Source organism: Euprymna scolopes, chromosome 15 (assembly GCF_053919585.1).
Source record: "Euprymna scolopes isolate OS-2025 chromosome 15, ASM5391958v1, whole genome shotgun sequence".
NCBI lineage: Eukaryota > Metazoa > Mollusca > Cephalopoda > Sepiida > Sepiolidae > Euprymna > Euprymna scolopes.
Window position 1 is genome coordinate 20,627,757 of NC_136496.1, and position 24,987 is coordinate 20,652,743.

Here is a 24,987-nt window from a genome sequence, read left to right on the forward strand (position 1 = left end):
AAGCATGTTTTTGTCTAATCAACTTATAATTCCTATATTATGATTATATTTTTTAAACTTCATTTCCATCCCAAATAAGGCAAAACGCCTCTTTGATGTAGAGGGCTTCTATCGGGGACAAAATTCTCAAGAACACTGTTCACATTATACTTGAACTTCAGCATGTCGGTACAGTTGAGAAAGCAGAATCCCGGAAGCGAGTACCAAAGTCTAGCAGTTCTGACAAAGAAACTATTGGAGTAGAAAGCTTTCTTACCTCTAGGGATCTCTGCTGTGCAGAGGTGGGATTTAGCTGCTTGTCGGATTTGGCGGGAGTATTTACGTCGAGAGGGTACAAGTGCCTGTAGTTCGTCGGAGAATTCACCATTAAAATACTTGTAGAACAGGCAGAGGGATGAAACATTTCGTCGATGGGACAGAAGCTGAAGCTTAGATGACAGTTCAGGACCTATCAAGTTGGCGACTCTCTTTTGAACCCTGTCAAGGAGTGAGAGACTAGTAGCAATACACCAGTCCAAATGTGAGAACAATACTCCATACAGGGGCGAATGGTGGCCTTATTAAGGTACAGGATATTATCAGGCGTAAGTAGCTTTCAAACACGGTAGAGATAGCTCACCTTCTACGCAGCTGCCTTAACCATGCACTCAATGTATCTGTTCCAACTCATATTCCTTGACTGATTTGGGCCGAGGAGTTTAAAAGAAGTACTTGCAGGTAATGTATACAGAATGGTCCGTACGTCTTGTTATAAAATATAAGCATGAGTTTGTCTGCTTATTATGAGATTCTTTTGTTTAAATATTACGCAAAGTAGTTCCAAATCCGTGCTATAAAATGTAAGCATGTTTTTGTCTACTTAACCTTAAACTCATGCATTATAGTTGTATACAGAATGGTTGGTACATCTTGTTATAACATATTAGCATGAGTTTTTCTACTTATTATGAGATTCTTCAATTAAAATGTCATATAAAACAGTTAAAATTTTTTGCTATTATATATAAACATGGTGTTTGTCTACTAAATCTGCAACACGTGCATTATAATTGCACGCGTATTGTTTAAATGTCTTGTTATAAAATACTAGTAGCCGCCAGGCGTTGCTTGGTCATAAAATACACATAAATATTGTATTTAATTCATGCAGAAATTGAGACATGTGAATGTGAGTATTATGTTTTTCTAAACAGTTCGCTTAAGTAAGTAAAAAAAAATATTCGAGCTGAGATCGAAGCCAAAACCATAAGTCAGTGAGTCAAGTATTATAAGCATAAGGTCAGCTTGACACGGTCTTTAAAAGGTGTTTTCAAACTTACTTATTCTTAACATAAGCGATATATCATGTGAACGATTCACGCATGCGCATTAAGTCTTGACCCCTTAGAAGCCGCTTTTCCGATGAAAACTTATTAAAAAGTTTTCACGTGTCTGAATACCCGATATACTAAATTTCAATCTCTATATAAAAATTCGTTGAATATATAGGTTGAGAATTGTCACACACATTCTCAGTTATATATATATATATATATATATATATAGAGAGAGAGAGAGAGAGAGACAGACAGACAGACAGACAGACAGACAGAGAGTCATCCATATACAGTAGTGTTTTGTTGTAGCACAACTCATCAGTGCGGCTAAATTAGCACCTTTCCCTAACCGCGAATGTAACCTACAACCATCGCGTTGATAGTGGACAGTTCTACCCATAGGATCGATGGCTGCAAATGATCTCACCGAATGTCCATTTAAATAAACACTCGTCCACCGCTTTTACTGTATTCCATTTTTATATATATATATATATATATATATATATATATATATATATATATATATATATATAAGGGGGTGGTCACCAACAATGTGTATTTTTAAAATTATTTTATTATTCTATGTCTTGGTTTATCATTAAAAATTATGTTTATATCATTGTAATAATGATTTAAAAACATTATTACAATGATCTAAACATAATTTTCAATGAAAAACCGAGACACGGAATAATAAAATAATGTTAAAAATAAACATTGTTGGTGACCACCCCCTTATTTAAATATACATCTTTCTCTCGATGGAATTTCTTAACTCATTATGTATATATATATATATATATATATATATATATATATATATATATATATATATATATATATATATATATATATTTGTATATATATATATTTATATTTATATTTGTATCTATATATATATATATATATATATAGAGAGAGAGAGAGAGAGGCAGAGAGACAGACAGACAGACAGACAGACAGAGAAAGAGAATTACAGAGTTGTTCTATTTTAAGTTTCCATATATTCAAATATCATACAAATGAATTATGTTGTTCGAAATTCGTGCTCTAAAATGTAAGCATGAGTTTGTCTACTTATTCTAAAACAAATTATTTATACAATTGTGAATAAAGTGGTCCTAACATCTTGTTTCAAGTATAAGCATGTATTTTTCTAGCTATTGTAAAATTCATTTCTTGAACTACAGAGAGTGGCAAGAAATGCGTCTTTTAAACTGCAAACATACATCTGTATACTCACACTACGACTCATGTAACCAACTTGCATTCTGTTTGGATTGAAACTTATGTTACAAGATAAACGCACGCGTCTGTTTATTTACTTTAACACAAACAAGGGTGACGTCTTGTTGGGTCGTAAAATATACATAAATGTATTTTAATCCATGCAGATTTCGTACTTATTAATACGAAACCAAATTTCTATTGAATATAATACTGTGTCTGATATATCAGACTATAAATAAGTTCTTGATGAGCCGTTCCACTTAAGTTAACAAATTTACCGAATTCCCATTATTACCGATTCATATATTATCCAATTGACTACTGTACACTCTTAACCCTTATCCTCGAGTGGTCTCTGGGCCTTGATAAGTGGTTATGCCTATGTAAAAAAAAAATTCAAAAGTTTAAAGTTTGACTTGAGTTCAATCGAAACCAAAACATTTGGCGCTCCAGCCGCGTCTTCTATCGATGTAGTTATCGAGAGATAGATAAATAAAACTAAATATTAAACGACTTGAAGAAATGAATTGGATTTAGGCTTGTGCAGAAAGACTTAAATATATGTCGCGTTGTTCATTCCTCCAAATAGTTTACTCGTTATAAAGCATACTAGCTGTATGCTAACCATTTCCTGCTTATTTCAGTCTTATATGATGAGGTGTTTAAGATTTTATCGGTTTAATATCTTAAAATAGACAGACAGGCAGACAGACACACCCACCCACACTACTCTTTTATTTATATAGATTACTTCATACAAATATTACACACGGAAATCTGGAAACCTACGAAAAAATTACAACATCAGATGACAATCGTCAAAACAGAGTTTCGTAAGTCATCACTAGGGCTATGACAAGAGAATATTCTTTTCATTATTTTGACTCTCGAGTATATATCAGTTAATATCTTATATGATTTCACATAGTGATGTGATTGATTCTCAGTTGATTAACTGTGTCTAATTGTGTCGGATATATACTCGAGAGTCAAAACAATGAAAAGAATATGCTGTTGTCATAGCTCTAGTCATCACACAGACCACGACGGCAATCATTTTCTGTCACTGAAATAATGGTGTTCGTAAAAACTTCCCCGACGTCTGACAATATGAATAAATGAACTAAATCTATTTCATATTTCTTTTATATTCGTGCATTTCTTATTTGTTTTAATTGCATTACCTGTTTCTCTTGTCTTTACTTTTGATAATGTCGTAAGACTCTTGAAGTATCTCTTCGTAGCGAATACTTAAGCAACCGTAAGGGCACAATGTTTAAAGAGGAAACTTTAAATTTCTATAATAATTCATTATTTATTTTATTTTGTTGATTACTTTGTAGCAATTATCTATTTACTGAGAGTGTAGAAACTGTGGTATAATATATTAGCATTATATGTCTCTATTATGTCCATCTGGTCGAGTGCTATTATGAGAATTTGGACGTGAGCATGTTTGAATGAGATACTAGGTGCCTTTAATAAGTTTGTAGGCATTTAAAATTGTTCTAGACTATTGAAAATTCAGTATGTTATTCCTATATATCTTATGAGATGGCTGACCAATTTTTCTGATGTAAGGTTAAAATTAATCACTACCGCAGGATTAGGAATACGCCCTACTAAAGTCTGAATTTCACAGCTGGTTAATTTCACAAATGCAATCTAGACGTGGGGACACTTTAGAAGATCGATATGCAGTACAATTCTGTTTTAAACTTGAAAAGAATGCAGTACAATTCTGTTTTAAACTTGAAAAAAATGGCACAGACTGGTTTGGGACCATTTTGCATGAATCGAATATCAGTTTTTGAGCGACATGAGAGATTCAAGGAAGGCAAAGGGCCAGTGAGGGATGATGGGAGGTGAGGGGGAAGTAATGTAGTAAGAACAAGAGTTGGATAGAGTGCAAAAAAATTCCAATCTAATAGGTCCCGCTTTGTCAACCAGGTTTCAACCCCTGTCCCATCGCCACAATAGTGCATTCCTATGCATGTGTGCATGTTTCACAAGTATTTTAATGGAATGTGCTCTTATGAAATCATTGCACTTGTGCCCCTCTATGGACATATCCTCGACAAACCCGCTTAGCAATAAAAATCACCCCTTTACTGTTGAGCTTTCTATATGCCAGAAACTTTTCTACTCAAATAGCTTTTTTACTTCAGAAAAATATGACTGGATCATTCTACCGCTCAGTAAATATCTCATTGCCGATGCAATCGCATATCTATATAAGAGCCAAGTACGTCCTAAAATTGAGTACTTTGCAACATTTGGACAGAAGCTGATCGGTGCGCTCTATGTTGCCTTAATAGAGTCAAAATCACCTTCGAAACTTAGTAGGTGACGCCTTTTTCTTTTCCCTGACACCCTTTTCCGACAGAAGAGACGCGGTGAACCTCTTTCTGTTCTATCGTTATTTTCATGGGAAGTGCTCGTCTGAGATCCAAATCTTCCCCAAAAAACAATCGACTTGTTAAAATCATTATCAACAATTTTCCCCCTACTCTATATCAATGCCTAAATCTAAACGCAGATGTCACAAAGCTTCGTTCCTCCAACTGCCCGCCTGTGGAACACTCTTCCGTTGACCTGCTTCGCGGTCGATTTCAATATATTAGAATTCAAGTCCAATGTATACAAGTTCTTGTTAAGCCGTCCCCTTAAATAATGCAAATTCTATATAATCTACAACATTAACGCTAACTACCGCCTTACACTCATTAACCCTTATTGTCGAGATGCTTTCGGGCCTAGATAAGTGGTGACTCTTTTGTATAAAACATTGAACCTACACGGTCAAGTTTTATGAATGTTTGTGTTCAATTATGTGAATATGTGCTTCAAAATGATTGGTTCACGAATGTTGGTATTTTTGTTTTATTAAATGCGATCTGACTGGTTGTAAAGCTTACATAGGAAATAACATTTTTGTTTTCCAATTCAGTTTAAAATATAATCTGTTGTCTCACGCTTATTGGTTTAATAACATGTGCTTATACGCCACTCTTAATTTTGAAATAGATATATTTTTTTGCCCTTTTTGATTTTAGCCTATGAAAAAAGTGTCGTATCTGTTCTGATGTTGCACTCAGCGAAAGAAATAATCCTAGACTAAGTCAGTATTAACTTTTTTCAATCCATAGCGACATTCTGGTTGGAGTTACATTTTTTGCCACATTAAGAACCGGTTTTGTATGTAATTATGCCGACATTGAAGAAAAGAGAAACTTTATGGTTTAAAATAAAAACGAACTTTCTGGTGAAAATGAAATACTTTGATATGTTTGACGTAAGATTGAATTACCAATTTAATTTGAATTTAAAACTTTATTGTGTTTCAAACTAATCATTCAAATATCATTTTTATCCTTGCATTTTAAGTCTGTCAAACTTAAAATGGAAATAACATGTTTCGATTTGTCACAATTACGTTGGAAAGTTGTTAATCTCTTAACCACAGTTGAAAGATGTGACACAAGATTCAGAAAGTAGAATTGAAAAGCCGTAGTCCGAGAGGAAAGGTACTCTGTCCGCAAAAAAATGCCTGAGCTGCTCCGGGAGCAATCCGATAGAGGCATCTCAAGCAAATAGAAATAAACTGACCCCTTCTCAAAGAGAAAAGGCAAAGTATGAGAGGGTAGACCTTGTAGAACTGCACAGAACCAGCAGCCAACAAGGAAAAAATGATTTGGTGCCAAGGGGAAAAAATTCCTGCAAATTACGTTTGAAATGGTACAACATGGAGTTGGGAAAATTAAGTACGAAAACATATTTTCATTGTTAGAATTTCCGCTTCCGTTTGTCTTTAATTATTATTATTTTGATAATGTTTGATTCAATTTCCTCTTTATTCACGTTATTTATTTTTTTTTTTCTTTTTGGTACGATATGATTAATTTGTTCTTAATTCTTTTTTGTCTTTTCATGCGGCGCCTTCATTGGGGATTATTAGTCAAGCAATACTTGGCCACTCTAATGTTCAGCTACTATGACAACGACCTGGACAACTTCTTAGAAGAAGTGGAACTTTGGCGTATTGAGCAAAAAGAGAACTTTGAGAAACTCTCAGAGAAATGCACCCTCCTTAACATGATCAATTATGAAGATTCAGGCGACAAAGACGGCAAGATTTCTTTCAAAGAATTCGTATCAGCCTTCAGTAAGTATGAAAAAAATGTAAATTTGATTTCATCTTTGAATGCACACGATTGTACTCTTCTGAACATATACACACACATACATACACACACACATACATACATGATGATTGCAACGTCTTGTCAGGCGAGTCAACTCCCTCAGACACTTAAAGTCCATGAGCCCAAAAATTACTACCGGTGAATTCACACGCTCAAGCAGGCATGACACTGAAGACGGCCATTGAGATCAATTATTACATGCTTCCAGCATTTCAAGCCTCCACACATCACAACTTTTCCATTCTCACAGTACCATTTTTATTGACAAATGCCTGAAGGAGTATCTATACACAGATGATGTTACAGAGTCTTAGCTTTGTACGACAGCTAAGTCTCTCTCTCGGTTCAAAATGTTGAGATCTAGCAACAAGCAAGAGCAAGATAGCCAGCAACAAATTAAACTGCAGACCAGCTTAATGCGGGTACTGGTCTCCCGCTTTATGGTTTTTTTAAATCAGAGATTTGCTTCTCCTAGAAAGGTTGCCTTCACCACGGCTTACAGGAGTCCTCTCCACCCAAACACACACATGCACACAAACGCACACGGTGCTAGTTGGCCATTGACCCCAAAAAGGGTTCATTCGCCCTTTGGAAGGTCTTGTTTTTAATCCTTCAGGGTGACTAGCTACCCTCCTTACCAAACAAGTCTGGTGGGAGTACCAGTTTAGTCGCCGGTGAGCCGACCATGAGGCAGGTAGTACTGGGTTACATGGTACCAGTAGCATATGACATACATACATACATACATACATACATACATACATACATAAAGTTCCCTATCTTGGTTTGAGCATATTGGGAAGTGATATACAAATTATGATTAGCATATTAAGCGATGCTCTTTGTGTAAACACATTGAGCTTAGGTATTTGGACAATGTCAAAATATTGTTAATTCACTGCCCGTATAGCAGCAGCCAAATAGCGCAACGATTGTCGTTTGAGTGGTCGGGTTTCGATCCTGGCTTGAAGTAGTTGTTTACCTAGCTGCTCTGATGAGTTGTGAAACAGTGAAACAACAAGCAAGAGCAAGAGCAAGATAGCCAGCAACAAGTGGATGACTATATATATATATATATATATAATATATATATATATATATATATATATATATATATATATATATATATATATATATATATATATATAACGTTCGCCACACGAAAACCGAATAACAAAAAAAAAGCATTACGTACGATTTACCTTCCTGGATTTTAAAAACAGATATTACGGACTTTTTAGCGTCATTTTTACTCATGCCATTTCTATGTAAAGAACAAAGCTAAAATCAAGTTTCGACATAGATAAAAACGGTTAGTTTGCTTATATTTTATATAAAATCTAGAAAGTTATTTACTTGCATATATATAATATCTAATAATAATATTGATGATAATATAGCAGATATTACGATCACAGAAAAACATTCAAATACAAAAAAAAAATGCTGAATAAAAACAGCATTAGCTAACCACTACTGGATGCGCAAAGTAAGTGGACGATCAGTGATCGTAAAGTTGAAAATAGTCCGACACTCTTGTACATGGAGAAAGCAAGACGACTTGTTGTAGACTATGTAGGCTATGTTTGAATGAGAAACTATTTATCGTAAACATTTATCGTAAAGAACAACAAAATTCATTAAACTGCAGGAGTGAACAAGAAACATATGCAACACTACAAATGAACTTTATCTTAAGATAGCGGAAAAATGAACTACCATTACTACTCCTACTACTACAAATAATAATAATAATAATAATAATAATAATAATAATAATAATAATAATAATAATAAACAAATACATAAACACATAGGCTAGTTTAACATATAATATAAATAAACATCCAAATTAAACAAGGTCATTTATGATCACACACAATTGAAAAAAATACTCGCTTAAACAACAAAGAAGCAGAAACATGAAACAACATCAATTCTGGCGAATACTCATTAAGAATCTTTTGTAGCTTAACTGCCAGATATTATATATTTTCAAAGAAAATTATAATTTGTACGGTCACACTATGACATGAGTGACGTGGCTGAGCGATAGAACCCTAAGGGTTTTAGTCAATCTTGATCTGAGCGCCGTGTGGTTGGGACACGGCCCGATAATGTGAATGTCACTGCGGTGTCTGTACGTCTTTGTCTCTCATTTTTTACAAATAAGGAAAACTAAGTCGAAAATAAAATGATATTAGTTTGTAACCTCTCTCACTTTCCCTTTCTCTCTCTCTCCCTATATATATATATATATATATATATATATATATATATATATATATATATATATGTAAGTGTGTGGCGCGTGTGTGTATGTGTGAGTATACGTGTTGCTCATAAAATCTGACTACATAATTTACAAAATGCCCACAAAGTCTGGCTCCATAATATATACACAAAGTCTTGCTACATAATAACTTTATATATATATATATATATATATATATATATATATATATATATATATATATATATGTATATACATACATGGTAGCTTCTTTCAGTCTTGACAGACTATAGATACCCACTGTAAAGGTAGTTGCGCGTGAAATTGATGGCAATAGTTGCACAAGATCCAACCGCACCTCTCTTAAATCGGCATTGTCGCATACCAGTGACAAGTGTAGGTTCAGGACGATTGGCAACAATGCCGAGATAAGCAGAAAGTACATATAGTGCCGAGAATTCCCAAATGGTCACCCATCTGGTAAAATCCACGCTCAGCATTGCTTAACATCGGTAATCTAATGAGAACCGGTCTGTTGATGTGATCATGCCGTACATATATATATATATATATATATATATATATATATATATATATATATATATATATATATATGTATATATATAGTGGAGATGATAATTAATAAAGACTGGAGAAAGTTCTCAATACTGTTGTAGAGCAAATATGCGTTTTATTTTTTATTACCGTATCTTTCTGTTACGTTACATTATGGCCGAGTAGCTGAAACAATAATGTAACTTCACAGAGAGATACGGTAATAAAAAATAAAACGTATATATATATATATATATATATATATATATATATATATATATATATATATATATATAAAGAACAAGTAGATAATAAAACATGTTAAAAAACACTTTAAAAATAGACTTAAAAACATATTTAATTTTAAAAAAGAAGCACAAAATAATTGGATAGCCCTTAATCCGCGGTGTTTTGAAGAAATACTTTCCTTCTCATCAGAGGGCAGGGATTAGCAAAATGCGGGATCGGATTTTGTTTGCAACAGTATTTAATGAAACTACAAGTAAGTCATAGATCTTACTTCGTAAAAAATAGTGAAGCAGAGGGAATAGGGAGAAGAAAAAGGTGATTTCACGTGAATTAATAGTCTGGTGAAGGTAAAATATTCAATAACGGTAAAATCCAAAAAAAAGTTTATCAAATTTTCATTTTCACAAGACAAATCCAAAGGAATTGCGTTAATGGAAGACGGTTCACATAATCCAAAAGGCAGAATTCAGTGGAATAATTCACAAATGGGCACAAGGAAAAAGGGAATGAGTTCAAATAATATTATTAAAAGAAAGATAAATTTTGCGTAGAAAGAAGAAATGGAGAGATTTTAAAACACGGCTGTCGAGGCTGATTTCAGAAAAATGAGTAAAGAAAAAGAAGAAAAAATAAATAAATAAATGAATAAATAATAATTGAATGATGATTGACTTATTTTTAGAATAGAAAAGGCAATGTAAAAATGACCCAGATAGGATGGCGTTGAAATGGCGCCAAATTTAGAGCAAATAGGTCAACTGAAATAGACAAGTTATTACTTTAGAATTAAATTATCAGCAGGAGTAATTAAAAGAATAAAAGGAATTGTGAGGAATGATACGTTAAATACATGTATATATACATATCCACATGCATATATATACATACATATATATGAATACATACAATTACACATATATATACAACATACATACTAATACACACTCATATATATATATATACACATAAGTAAATAGATGAGTAAATAAATAAATAAAGAGTTAAAGGGAAACAAATTAAGGGAAGAAGATGGCCAGTATCTACAAGTTCTGGAATAAGGCAAGTAAATGTGTATGTAAATGCACATAGTAAACATACATACAGAATATAAATGTGTAGGGGGATGAATATATTTAATTTATAGGAATACTTATACACTTAAACGGAGATTGAGGATGTAAAACCGGCCAAACAAAGAAGAAATAATGAATTACAATTAAATTTCCAAAGTTATAAAAAAATTTGGACTTATGTTTGCAATAGATCAGTTCGTTTTTAGAATTTATTATATTACTACTTTGAAGGGGAAGTGATTATAGTTATAGCTTCGGTTGTGCAGAGGTGACATGATATAGAGCCTGGAGTATAAGACTTAACTTTTTAGGATAGTCCATTTAATTGAAAATGGGGTATTGTTTGAATTAAGTTTTTTAATTAAAGTGGTTAGAGAAGTTCCTTGGTTATTATTAGAATTTTGGTTGTTAAAAAAAGAAGTGTGGTGTGATATTCTTTTCTTAATTAATGTTTAAGTATCGCCGATATATGTATGTACATTATTAACAAGTGGAGGTCTAAAATTAATAATAATTTGCTGATTTGTACTGGGGAAATAGTTTAAATTTTGTCCATTGTGATGAACAAAGACGGGACAATGATTGTAGGAGGAATGTTTTGGAGGGGATAATGAGTGTTAGGATGGCTGTTAGGAGAAATATTATTATTATTATTATCATCATTATTATTATTATTATTATTATTATTATTATTATTATTATTGCTAGTGGTATGATTGTAAATAGGGGCTGCTTGAATGGTTTATTGGATTAGTAATGATATCAGATGGATTGTGGGAAGATGGATAACTTGATGACAAAATATTATATATATATATATATATATACATATATATATATATATATATATATATATATATATATATATATATATATATATATATATAAATTCTCTCCTATAAAATCCTGGATAACTCTGCAAAGTCTCCTGGCGTTTTGCCTGCATGAATAGTTTATTCGTTTAGTTAAACGATTGCTGAATACTAGACGAGACGAAGCGCGTATACGACAAAAGATAGCCAGTATAAACATCTAACGCACGTATGTATAAAAAGACTTGTTTCTGTTTTGGTTTCTTCGTCGTTTATGTTACTCATTCTCAAATGGTTTGCCTGTTAATCTACTGACGTGGGTCGCTAAATCATTCGATATTCGTACAATTATGGCCTGGAGATAAGCCATTGATAATATTTAATAAAACTGAAGCCTTGTCGCAAGACGTAATTGGCATTTAAAATTCCATTATTTTTTTTTATTCTTCATTGCGCGATTTTTGCCAGGCTTTATTAAAGATAGAAACAAATTGATCAATCATTTAATAATAAATAGCCATTTTAAAACTTTCTATACGGAATAATTTATTATGTGGACATTAATTGAATTCTCAAATGGATACAACTGTTATCTCTAACCAACATAGAAATTACAATATAACGCCAATAGTTGGTCATCCTTCTCCAAAAACTAACATAATAACTCTGCGATATGTTCATATTGCAACAAATTTAAGCAGGAGTGAATTCACGCGGCTGAGGATTTTGATTACACTTACTTACTAGTTTGTCCAATCAGAAACCAGATCTTAGTCACCTGACCGAGTTCATATATGATTAAATCGACAACACACTCTCTCGTTCTTCTTTCCAGGTCGTAGACTGACAACGACTTTGGGCCTGGGGTTTGACTAAGACTTTGTTTTTACATAGAAGTCACCACTTATCAAGGCCCAGAGGTCACTCGAGGATAAGGGTTAAAGAGTGTACAGTAGTTAATGGGACAATATCATAGGAATCGTTAGTAGTGTAAATTTGTTAAATTAGATTATTTAAGGGGGACGACTATAGTGTAATCAGCTGAAAAGCAGGCAAATGGGGACAGTTCCTCAGATCATGTAATCCACGTTTAGGTTTAAGCATGGATAAAGAGTGGGGAAAATTATTGATAGTGTTTTCGGCTAGACGAGTGTTTATCGTGAAAGTTTGGCGAAGGGGGTATAGACTTGAATACAAACAAACCATCATGGTTATCTCCACATGCGGTACACCAACGTATCTACACAAAGTCCGGCTACAGGACTCTCTAATCTTTAATCTACATCTCCACACAGTAACACTTTCTATGATTAACCTGCTTCCTCGTTCTTACTAACGAAGAAAACCATTAAAGTTGTTTTTAAATGTTAGAATGAGATTTCTTTTCTCATCTGGATTTCTACAAACTAATTTTTGGGGATTTATTATAAAACAGTAGACAACATTACATACAAGAAAGCAAGAATGGTTGTTCGAAGTACACTAGTTAAAGGAACACAAACCTCGTCAAAAACTCATCTAACTTACTCTTACATGCTTATATTTGATATTAGGAGGTTGCCCGGCGTTGCCCGGTTGTAAGATACGCTTGAGCACATTTTAATTCATGCAGATTTCGTATTTATTATTTTAGAGTCAATAATTGTACATTGTATCGCTTTCTCAGAAGAATATAGTTACTAAGGAGTCGAAACTGTGGTCAAAGTTAATAACAAAAGTGTACCTCTGAGGTCTTTGTCAAATTTCTCAACGAATTTTTAGTCTAAACATTTGAAATTCTACATAAAGTGTATTCAGACATAGGATAAGATTTTTAATTGATTTTTGGCCGAAGATTTTGCTTTCAAGGGGTCAAAGTTCAAAAGATCTGTATCTTTGTGTGTCTAGCTACTATTCAGTCAATTTTAGGATTAAACATTTGTAATTTTACATAAATAGTATTCAGACATGCAGCAAGCATTTTACTCAGTTTTGGGGCGAAAATTTGGCTGCTAAGAGGTCAAAGTTTAAAGAGTTTGGATTTTCAGACTCTACCAAACTCCTCCGCAAATTTTGGGTCTAAACATTTGAAATTTTAAATGTCGGTTAGCTGGACATGAGTCAAACTTTTTAATATTTATATACATATGCATATAATGTTATGAACAGTATATAGGACCTGAGCAAAACCGGGATAAACAGCTAGTTATTTATAAAAATGAAATGAATGAGACAAAAAGAGACTTGAATTGGAAAGAGGAAAGGAAAAGAGGATGTGAAAGAAACAAAAAAAGCCATTACTCAGACGAAAAATGCAATAGACTTATACTAGCCTTTTTTGCCACGCGACCACACTGAGATTGAGCATGTGACCCTTGGTCACGTTTTTTGGCCAAATTTATTGTGTAACCTCATTCACCGGGAATCTAAATTATGAAACAAATATAACGGGAAAAAAGGAGAAGAAAATAGGAACAAAGAAAGAAAAGAAAGACAATAAAAGATGTAAAGAAATAAGTACAAGATGAAAAATATTAAAAAAATATATTTATCTATATATCTATAAAAGTGAACGTGTTTGTGTGCCTGCGTGTCTGTCTTTGTGTCTGGGTGTCTGTGTATCTGTCTGTCTGTGTACATTTCCCTACGCAAGAACTCTATTAATTTTTAGTCTACAGACTCGAAATTTGATATATAGGGTACTGAGATTTGGGAAAATCGATGTGATCGGTTTTCGGTCAGAAATTTTGCTGTTAAGGGGTCAAAGTTCAAGGATTTTACCTTTCAGAACTCTACCAAACTCCTTCGACAATTTTGGATCTACACACTTGAAATTTTTAATATAGGTTCCTTGAACATGCATTTAACTTAATAACTTTATTTGAGCCCAAAAGAATAAATTTTAAGGGGTCATTATAGGGACAAAGTTACAAAAATTACCCCTTTTTTTTCTTTTTGTACATTTCCCTACACAACAACTTTGTCAATTTTCGGTTTAGAGACTCGACATTTCACATAAGGGGTATTGAAATTTGGATAATTTTTTTATATCGGTTTTCGGCTAGAAATTTGGTTATTAAGGGGGCAAAGTTCACCGATTTGACTTTTGAAAACTATACCAAACCCCTCCGTCAATTTGGGGTCTAAACACTTGAAATTTTAGATATATGCTATTTGGACATGGATAAACTTTATAATATTATTTGATCCCAAGTCAATAAATGTCAAAGGGTCAAAATTGGGTCAAAGTTAAAGGGAAATCGACCTCTGCGGTCTCTACCCAATTACTGAGACAATTTTCGGTCTAAATATTTAGAATTTTACATTAAATGTACTCAGACTTGGACAACTTTTTAATCGGTTTTTGACTGAGAATTTGGCTGCCAAGAGTTAACGTTCAAAATATTTTACATTTGCAATCTCCAGCAAACTATTAAGCCAATTTTGGGTCTAAACATTTGAAATTATACATAAATGGTAATTAGACATGCAGCAAGCTTTGTAATCAGTTTTTAGCGAATGTTTCACTGCCAAGAGGTCAAAGTTGAAAGAGTTAACATTTGAAGATTCGGCAAAACTCCTCCGCCAATTTGGAGTCCAAACACTTGAAATTTTAGGTGTAGGTTACTTGGACATGGGACAAACTTTTTAACTTAATTTGAGCCCAAAACAATAAATGTTAAATTGGTGTCAAAATTTAAAAAAAAAAATGACCTCTGCGGTCCTTACCAACTTTTCTCTGTGGTAGTTTAGAAAACCTATTATATAGAAATGCATAACCGTGCATATTCACACTTTTTAATATATACATATACACATAAAGTTATGAACAGTACATAGGGCCCGAGAAAAGCCGGGCGGAATTGCTAGTAAAGAAATAAAGAAAGGAGAGAAAGGAATAAAGGAATACAAAATAAAAAAAAGTTATTCATAGAATAAAAGGAAAAACAAAAAAATAAAGAAGGATAAAAAAGAAAAAAGAAGGAGAATAACTGAAAGAAAAACGAACGACAAACAAAACACAGTGGATCCAGGAAAAAGGAAAACAAAATTATAAAAACCGAAAGAAAATTCAATAAATAAAAACGTGGGGGAAGAAATGACAACAAGATAGAAAAGAAAAAAAGAAAAAGAAAATGAATAAAAAAGAAAAAAGCACTGAAAGTAAAAACAAAGGAAATAAAAACAAATGACAGAAAAAGAGAAAGACAATTATTAATCCCACGTAACTTAATATATCTATATCTATATATCTATAAAAGTGAACGTGTATGTGTGTCTGTGTATCTGTGTACATTTCCCCACGCAATAACTCTGTCAATTTTAATTCTACAGATTCGAAATTTTATATACAGGTACTGAGATTTGGGAAAATCGATGTGATTGAATTTCGGCTAGAAATTTGGCGATAAAGGGGTACAAGTTCAAGGATTTGACTTTTGAGAATTCTACCAAACTCCTCCGACAATTTTTGGACTAAACACTTGAAATTTTTAATATAGGTTCCTTGAACATGGATCTAACTTAATAACTTGATTTGAGCCCAAAAACAATAGATTTAAGTGGGCATAATAGGGGTCAAAGTTTAAAAAATTGACCGCTTTTTTTTGCTAAACATACACCTCCAAATATCCGGGCAACGCCGGACTGAAATGCTAGTGTATATATATATATATATATATATATATATATATATATATATATATATATATATATATATATATATGTATCGGGAAAAATTATTATTTGTGAAACGGATAAGAAATGTACATTTCTCATGAATCAATATATATAAACTTGTTTCTGGGAAGAAATGTATTTGATGTAATGTATTCATTAACCGAAATTGATTTTGTTTCCGTATCCAGCGTTTGTCCGTAAGCCAACTCCGACCACGCACGCTTCTCCTTCGCCGGAAATTTATTCCGCCTTATCTGCAAATTGCGTTTTTATGCGACATTGCGGCAGGACGCAGAACTAAACGAAAGAATAAAAGAGGCGATACATTTAGTCGCAAACATTGACTTAATGTGATTTGAGGACGATAGAGAAATGGCACGCGAAACGAGAAAAGATGTGCATAACGAAGTCTAGATACATTTAAAAAAATTGCCATGAACAACAAAGTGCACTCGGTGAGTTCAAACCTACGCCTCTAAAATTATAAATTGTCGTCACACATATCAAACCATACACTGAACAACACACGGTCCTGGGTGTGACCTTAAACTATATCCAATGGTGAGGCCCCAGCTTGCGGGCTTTGGGGAGTATGGAGCCACCCTTTAATTGCAATTGTTCTCAGGTCTACTCTGACCTATTCTATTAAAAAAATGTTCTTAAAATCACTGGATTCGGCATTAAATAACCTGAAAAGGGTGGATATGCCGTAAAACAAAAACAACCTACCAACCAACCAATTGAGCCACACAGGAAAGGATTTGAATGCCTACTGGATAGAACTTGAATGCCTACTGAAAAGAACAAGAATATCTACTAGACACTGGCCTCGATTGGAGTCTCTCTGTACACAGAAGCTTATCATAACTATTTGTGATGAGGATAATTTCCCCTACAAGAAAACTCTGACCTTAATATTCAAAATAGTATCTCTGGTCCCTCCCTCGCCAATCTTTCACGAAAAACACCCATCTAGCTGAATCCACTGTGAAAAATTTCCCCACTCTTTATCTGTGCCTAAATCAAAACGTGAATTCCATGAACAAAGCTTCTTTCTTAGAACTTCACGCCTGTGGAACTCTGTTCCGTCTGCCTGCTTCCCACCTGACTACAACTTGGATGTCTTCAAGTCCAACGTTAACAAATTCCTAATGAACCGCCCCCTTAAGTAAACACTTCATCAAATCTCCACACTAACGTACTGTACTTGCAATAACCCTTATCCCTGAGTGGCTTCCGGGCCTTGATAAGTGGTGACCACCGTGTAAAAAAAAAAGTACCATAGTATTCACGACTCAAATAAGGTTTTAGTTAATCCACAGTTGATTTTATGAGGGACGGTGCAACTTTTTCAAATGATGTTTTCAATAGTAACAGCAAGAACTCGATACTCCACCAGACAAGATTTAATTCTTGTCCTGGAACCAAGTAACACTAAGAGACAACAAGAAAGATATACTAAAACATAATCAACTGTTTAATAACTGCTCAGTTTGAGAAGGGAAAATAAATATTCTTAGCTGTAAAGGACATTTAATAGAATATTCAATTATTTATATATCTCATATAAAGATCAGGTGTTAGCCCCTAGGAAGAAGCCCTTGACTTTTTGATAACTTCAACTAAAGGAAAATGAAAGCAACAAACATATATATCTATATATATATAAATATGTATGTATGTATATATATATATATATATATATATATATAATATAATATAATATAATATAATATATAGATATATAGATATATATATATAGAGAGAGAGAGAGAAAGAGAGAGAGAGAGAAAGAGAGATAGAGAGAGATAGTGGTTGACGTTCAATCATGAGGGGGGGGGATTCACCGCGCGATGTAGTTTTCAATGAAAAGAAAAATATGTCAAGACGCGTACGAATTTTGTATTCTTTTTCAATCATATCTGATGAGATGTAAATATGAAAATTTTTAAATGATATAAAACTTAAAATTGTCTGATTTATGTCGAAACAATTGTAATATCCGAAAAAAAAATACAAATATGAAGTTATTTCTTTTTGTTGCTTTTGGTTTGGCCGATATATATATATATATATATATATATATATATATATATATATATATATATATATATATATATATATATATACATAGTAAAATAGAGGAGAAAAATTATATATAAATTTATTAAACAATAAGGAAAAGTAAAGGGGGAAATTAAGAAAAAACTCTTTAGGGCCTGGCATTTCAGAGCTAAATACTCCTCATCAGAAGAGGAGGAGAGCAAGAAGTATACAAAATGCAAATATAGTAAAACATTTAGATAGTAAATAAAAATAGAAGAATATGTAAGTTTGGTAAAAATAATTAAATATAAGTATAATGTACAGATGATGAGAAGCATTTAGCTTCGACATGCCATGGTTTAAAGAGTTTTTTTTTAATTTTTTAATTTAATTTTCCTTCAATGTTCTTATGATAGAAAAAATATATATAACTTTCATTTCTCATCCTTCATTTAATATAATAGTTTGTCTCCTCTTAATAATGTTGACTTTTTCTGATCTTGTTAAGTTTCGTTTTGTTAAAGGTGTACTATTTGATAATATATATATATATATATATATATATATATATATATATATATATATATATATATATATATCTTTATTTCATTGTTTTATTAATTGTGTAAATGGTTTTCTCGTGGAAAAATATGCCGATTCTATCTGGCAAGTTTATTTGATATAGAGCATAAATAGATCTGAAAATGCTGTTCTCATACCCCCCACAGCCGTCCACACGTTACTACTTCTAAAAGAACGTGCTTGTCGAAGTAGCGAGCTATATCATGTGATGACCGTTTTCTTTAAAAAAATGAAAACGCCGAAGTTTATTTCAAGCAAAATCAATTCTTATTTGCCGTCACGAAGGACGTATTATAGCACTTATGCATTTAACGTTTAGATAACAATTTTCTTTATAAAAATTCCGCATTGAAAAGAAGAGATAATCAAGAATGTCTTTCAGTTATCCAAAGAACTTCTGCAGGAGTTAAAAAAATCGTGTTTTGTCATACATTTTCATATACGATGTTTTCAACAAGTTTCCAGACTTTTCTCTACAAGCATTTTAAACTCCTGTAGACTCTTGAAAATCCTATATTTTATTGCTATACATGTAATAGGATGACTGACCAGTTTTTATGATGTCGGTTTCAAATTTACAGCTTGACAGCTGTAGCAGGATTTGAAATACATCGTACTAAAGCCTTAGTGTAACACAGCCGTTAATTTTAAAAAATGCAATCTGGATGTTATTACATTTTAGAAGAACGACATGAAATAGAATTCTGTTTAAAACTTGGAATTAATACCAGAGAAACGTGCGGAATGCTTAAGACTATTTTTGGACCATCTTGCACGAATCAGGCATTAGTTTTTTTGAGATTGAAAGAAGAAAGGGCGTTGGTAAGGGATGATGAGAGCTGTAGAAGGAGTGAAGAAGTTAGAGGACACCAGAGTTAATTGGCCAAAAAGACCGCCATGTGTTTATAAAGACAATGAATCTACAGTTTTATGTCAGTTTGGGAAATGTACACACAATTATTTGCAGGAATTAAAGATGCGGGAGATTTGCGAGAATTTTGCCCCAAGGATGCTCAAGGAAGATCAGAAAGAAAGCCTCGTAGGAGATGTCCTTTTCTCTTCCCTGCAACCTCTATCTCACAGAAGAGATGTTGCGAGTTTGTCTCTGATGCATCGTTATTTTCATAGAAAGTATTCGACTGAGCTTCAGTCTATGGTCCCCCTGTCCTAACTTTCACAAGAAACACTCGTCTAGCTGAAAACACTATCAATAATTCCCCCCACGCTTTATCTGTACCTAAACCTAAACGTAGATTCCATGAACAAAGCTTCTTTCTTAGAACTGCACGCCTGTGGAATTGTCTTCCGTTTTCCTGCTTTCCGGCTGACTACAATATGGTTGTGTTGATGTCTAACGTAAATAAGTTCTTGATGAGTCGTTCCATATAAGTTATCAAATTTACCGAATTTTCATTACTAATGGTTACTATATTGTCCAATTTCTACTGTACACTCTTTAACCCTTATCCTTGAGTGGCCTCTTGGCCTTGATAATGTGGTGATGCCTGTGTAAAAAAAAGACGTTGCCGTGATGAAGATGGACATTAAGACAGATTCCTACGAACCAATTGTGTAGACGAAAGAGGATATGACGAGAGTCATTGACACGCCTGCACAAGAGGATTTTAATTGGGCTTTCCAGAAGTTGTTAGAACGGTACAACAAGTAGATTGCAACCGGAAGAGATTACTTCGAATGGAATATATGTAAATTATCTGGAGATTAATTGCAGGCACCGTGTAATAATCGCTTTCATTCATCTCAGAAGAATATAAAATGTACATGTAATTTATTTCGTTATTCTAAGCTCAATGAAACTTTAGAGACTGTTATTGTGAAACGATTGAGTAGATTAAGGATGAACGTTACAATAAATAATTGCATTGCAGCCAGAGGAGATTACTTCGTTTTTTTTATTGTGCGTTTTTATATAATGACCATTTCAGATAAATAGAAAAAGTACATGTAGTTTATTTCGTAATAATTCAATAAATGTAATAATTCAATAAATGTTTTAATAATCATCGTTTCATTTTGTGATAATCGTTACTATGACTATAATATATTATTAGGATTGTATTAGAATCTTGTTTGTTATCGACTATTTTGATCTATTCAACTTTTTTTTCTTTTTTATGTCCGTTTGTTGTGTAGTGGTAGTACATACTGGACACATATGACAGATGACGACATTTATATAACTGTACACGACAACGACTGTAATGACTTCATCGTGTTCATAGTAGAAGGGATATAGATTTGAGATATGTGAAATGAACAGTTCTTTTTCCACATAAGAGGAAATACATTATGAGGAGGGGGACATACATTTAACACTTTTGAGGTGGGTGTTACACAAAGTTCATTTGCAAAGACGAATCACAAAAACACATTACCTTTCGGTTGAAAAATGACAAACGAAGACTTACAAATTACATGATGATATTTATTTTCCCAGCTGGTTATGATGCTGATCAGGTATTCGAATGCCTTTCAGAATTACACTGTCTTGTCTCCCTTTCTGGTTTGCTTCCCAAAGGGGTTCAGCTAATTCAACTCTCTCGCGTCTCCTAGCTCTGACTCCGAGCTGTGTCTCTCAACACTGACTGAATCTTATTTCGAACCTTCTTAATGAAATTTATTGAACTTACCTTTCTTTGTGACGTCAGAAACGTGCGCAACCATGACATTATTTCCTCATATGGATCTACATACACATATGTCCAACACATTTTTGGCAAAGCAAAGAAATTCCTTAATTTACATTGTCCGATATCTGACCTAACAATTTGTATCATTAGTTCTAATACAAATGCTCTACATTTACTGAAATCGCATCTAAATAGCAATCCTTATTCACTTTTAACTTTTGATTACTGGGTTCAATTCTAGCCTTTTCCTTTAATAAATATTATTTTTCAAACTTTACGTCATTCCTCTAATAACTGAGATCTGTCTCCTTCCATGTATAACACGTTGAACAAAGACAGAGAAATAGGGAGAGGAGGGTGAAAAAAGAGTTATAGATGCCGTATATAATAGGGAGGGGGATCAATTTTAAATACAATGGGCAAGAGAAAGAGCGATATATAACAATGTTAGTGTTTATGTATAATGAATGCTGTTTTCGTTTAGGTTGCATTTACTAGTTAAATGTAATTTTTTACCTTATCTTTTGTTAATTAAATTCTTAAGTAAAAAGGGCAAAATAGTTTTTAAAAACACGCATCACGAAAGTCGTGATTCGTAATAATGCTGTGTTGTGATAATATGCAATCTGATTTTTTTTAAAAATGCTATTGGGATAAGAGAGAAATGTGGGGAGAACGGTTATAAATCTATCTCGACACCGCTTTCCGTGAAATCGTTCAGAATTGAGAAAATTGATTAATGATCTTTAGGAAACAGCAGAGAAAACACTTTATTGTATATAACTAAAAGAGTTTATACACACTTAAACTAGAACTCAATTTTGGATAGTGAAAGAGGAGAGATGAAATGGATTTTGGATAGTGAAAAAAGAGAGATTAAATGGATTTGGGATGGTGAAAAAAAGTAGATGAAATGGATTTTGGATGGTGAAAGAAGAGAGATTAAATGGATTTTGGGTGGTGAAAAAAGAAATGAAATGGATTTTGGATGGTGAAAAAAAGAGATGAAATGGATTTTGGATGGTGAAAGAAGAGAGATGAAATGGATTTTGGATGGTGAAAAAAGAAATGAAATGGATTTTGGATGGTGAAAAAAAGAGATGAAATGGATTTTGGATGGTGAAAGAAGAGAGATTAAATGGATTTTGGATGGTGAAAAAAGAAATGAAATGGATTTTGGATGGTGAAAAAAAGAGATGAAATGGATTTTGGATGGTGAAAGAAGAGAGATGAAATGGATTTTGGATGGTGAAAAAAAGTAGATGAAATGGATTTTGGATGGTGAAAGAAGAGAGATTAAATGGATTTTGGATGGTGAAAAAAGAAATGAAATGGATTTTGGATGGTGAAAAAAAGAGATGAAATGGATTTTGGATGGTGAAAGAAGAGAGATTGAATGGATTTTGGATGGTGAAAAAAGAAATGAAATGGATTTTGGATGGTGAAAGAAGAGAGATTAAATGGATTTTGGATGGTGAAAAAAAAGAGATGCAATGGATTTTGGATGGTGAAAGAAGAGAGATTAAATGGATTTTGGATGGAGAAAAAAAAGAGATGCAATGGATTTTGGATGGTGAAAAAAAGTAGATGAAATGGATTTTGGATGGTGAAAGAAGAGAGATTAAATGGATTTCGGATGGTGAAAAAAAAGAGATGAAATGGATTTTGGATGGTGAAAGAAGAGAGATTAAATGGATTTTGGATGGAGAAAAAAAAGAGATGCAATGGATTTTGGATGGTGAAAAAAAGTAGATGAAATGGATTTTGGATGGTGAAAGAAGAGAGATTAAATGGATTTTGGATGGTGAATAAAAAAGAGATGAAATGGATTTTGGATGGTGAAAAAAGAAGAGATGAAATGGATTTGGGATGGTGAAAAAAGAAGAGATGAAATGGATTTGGGATGGTGAAAAAAGAAGAGATGAAATGGATTTCAGATAGTGAAAAAGGAAGAGATGAAATGGATTTCGGATGGTGAAAAAAGAAGAGATGAAATGGATTTGGGATGGTGAAAAAAGAAGAGATGAAATGGATTTCGGATGGTGAAAAAAGAAGAGATGAAATGGATTTCGGATGGTGAAAAAAGAAGAGATGAAATGGATTTCGGATGGTGAAAAAAGAAGAGATGAAATGGATTTCGGATGGTGAAAAAAGAAGAGATGAAATGGATTTCGGATGGTGAAAAAAGAAGAGATGAAATGGATTTGGGATGGTGAAAAAAGAAGAGATGAAATGGATTTCGGATGGTGAAAAAAGAAGAGATGAAATGGATTTTGGATGGTGAAAAAAGCAGATGCAAAAGATAAGGCGGACACCATAAGCTGGGAAGTATTTGATGTCGCAAGGCAATCAGAATTAGAATTAGACGTTAATGTCAATTTGTTTTCTTGATGCGTATCATTCATTCATTAGTTTTGTGTGAATATTGTTCATATTCGTTTCCTCTATATCTTTCCAGTTAGAATTCTATCTAGAAATACATCGGTTTCTTAAGCGAAGGAGCCAACATCTCTAAATAATATCTTTATTATGTACAGACCCATTATTAACATGTACTTTCACTTAACAATTTGATAAACAAAAAAAAATTAAGAATTTTACTTGAAACGCCCATCGAATAAGCAAAATGGCACAGTCTGTAAACTGCACAATCATTAAATTTATATCTGAAACTCTAGCCCATTCTGTGTTAATTTGATTCTTTTCTTTTAATTTTATATAGCATCTAAAACTCTCCTTTCCATCTTTCTCCCTCCCTCTCTCTCTTTCTCTCTCTCTCTCTCTTACTCTCTCTCTCTATCTATCTATCTTTCTGTCTGTTTTTTTCTCTTTGTTTATTAACAATTAACGGAAAAAAGAAAGGAAAGAATAAAAGATGAATAGATTTAAATTGTGCATTCATCTTATTCGTTTCGAGCTCAGTTTGTTATTCCGTTTCGTTAACCATTTAGCCAGTGTCGCCTTCTTGTTGCTGCTGGTGATGACTGAAAGTAGACGTGGTTTAACAAAAAACAACTTATGGACGGATGAAACCAATGCTACTTAACTATCTGCAGACATAGAAACCCCACTACTTGAAACTGCGAAGATGATGGTGCAGTGTGAGGGGAGGTGGCAGTTCTGAAGCTCTAAAACATCGTATCATTTAATCCTTTATTCTTTAAAAGTTGGCAACCGTGTCTACTATCGGCGAAAGAATTTGTTATGGTGACGCAACGAAATAATCCCGAATTTACAATATTTATAATTTTACTAGTGGGACCTATGTAAATACCACAGCGACTCTACCATATGTAATATATTGATGTTGCAATTCTATGGATGTTCAGCGTAACTGGAGATGCCCTGATATTGTAACTCTTTTGTTAAAACT

General features: G+C 33.1%; 1 protein-coding gene across 2 annotated transcripts in view; it reads left to right on the forward strand.

The window, feature by feature from the left end:
- LOC145293743 (follistatin-related protein 5-like) overlaps positions 1 to 24,987 on the forward strand; it is a 622,029-nt gene that overhangs the window by 502,159 nt on the left and 94,883 nt on the right. For both annotated transcript variants that reach the window (XM_080140217.1, XM_080140218.1), the window contains exon 6: positions 6,508 to 6,714. In XM_080140217.1, the coding sequence (XP_079996343.1) occupies positions 6,508 to 6,714 (207 nt within the window). The remainder of the gene's footprint in view (positions 1 to 6,507; positions 6,715 to 24,987) is intronic.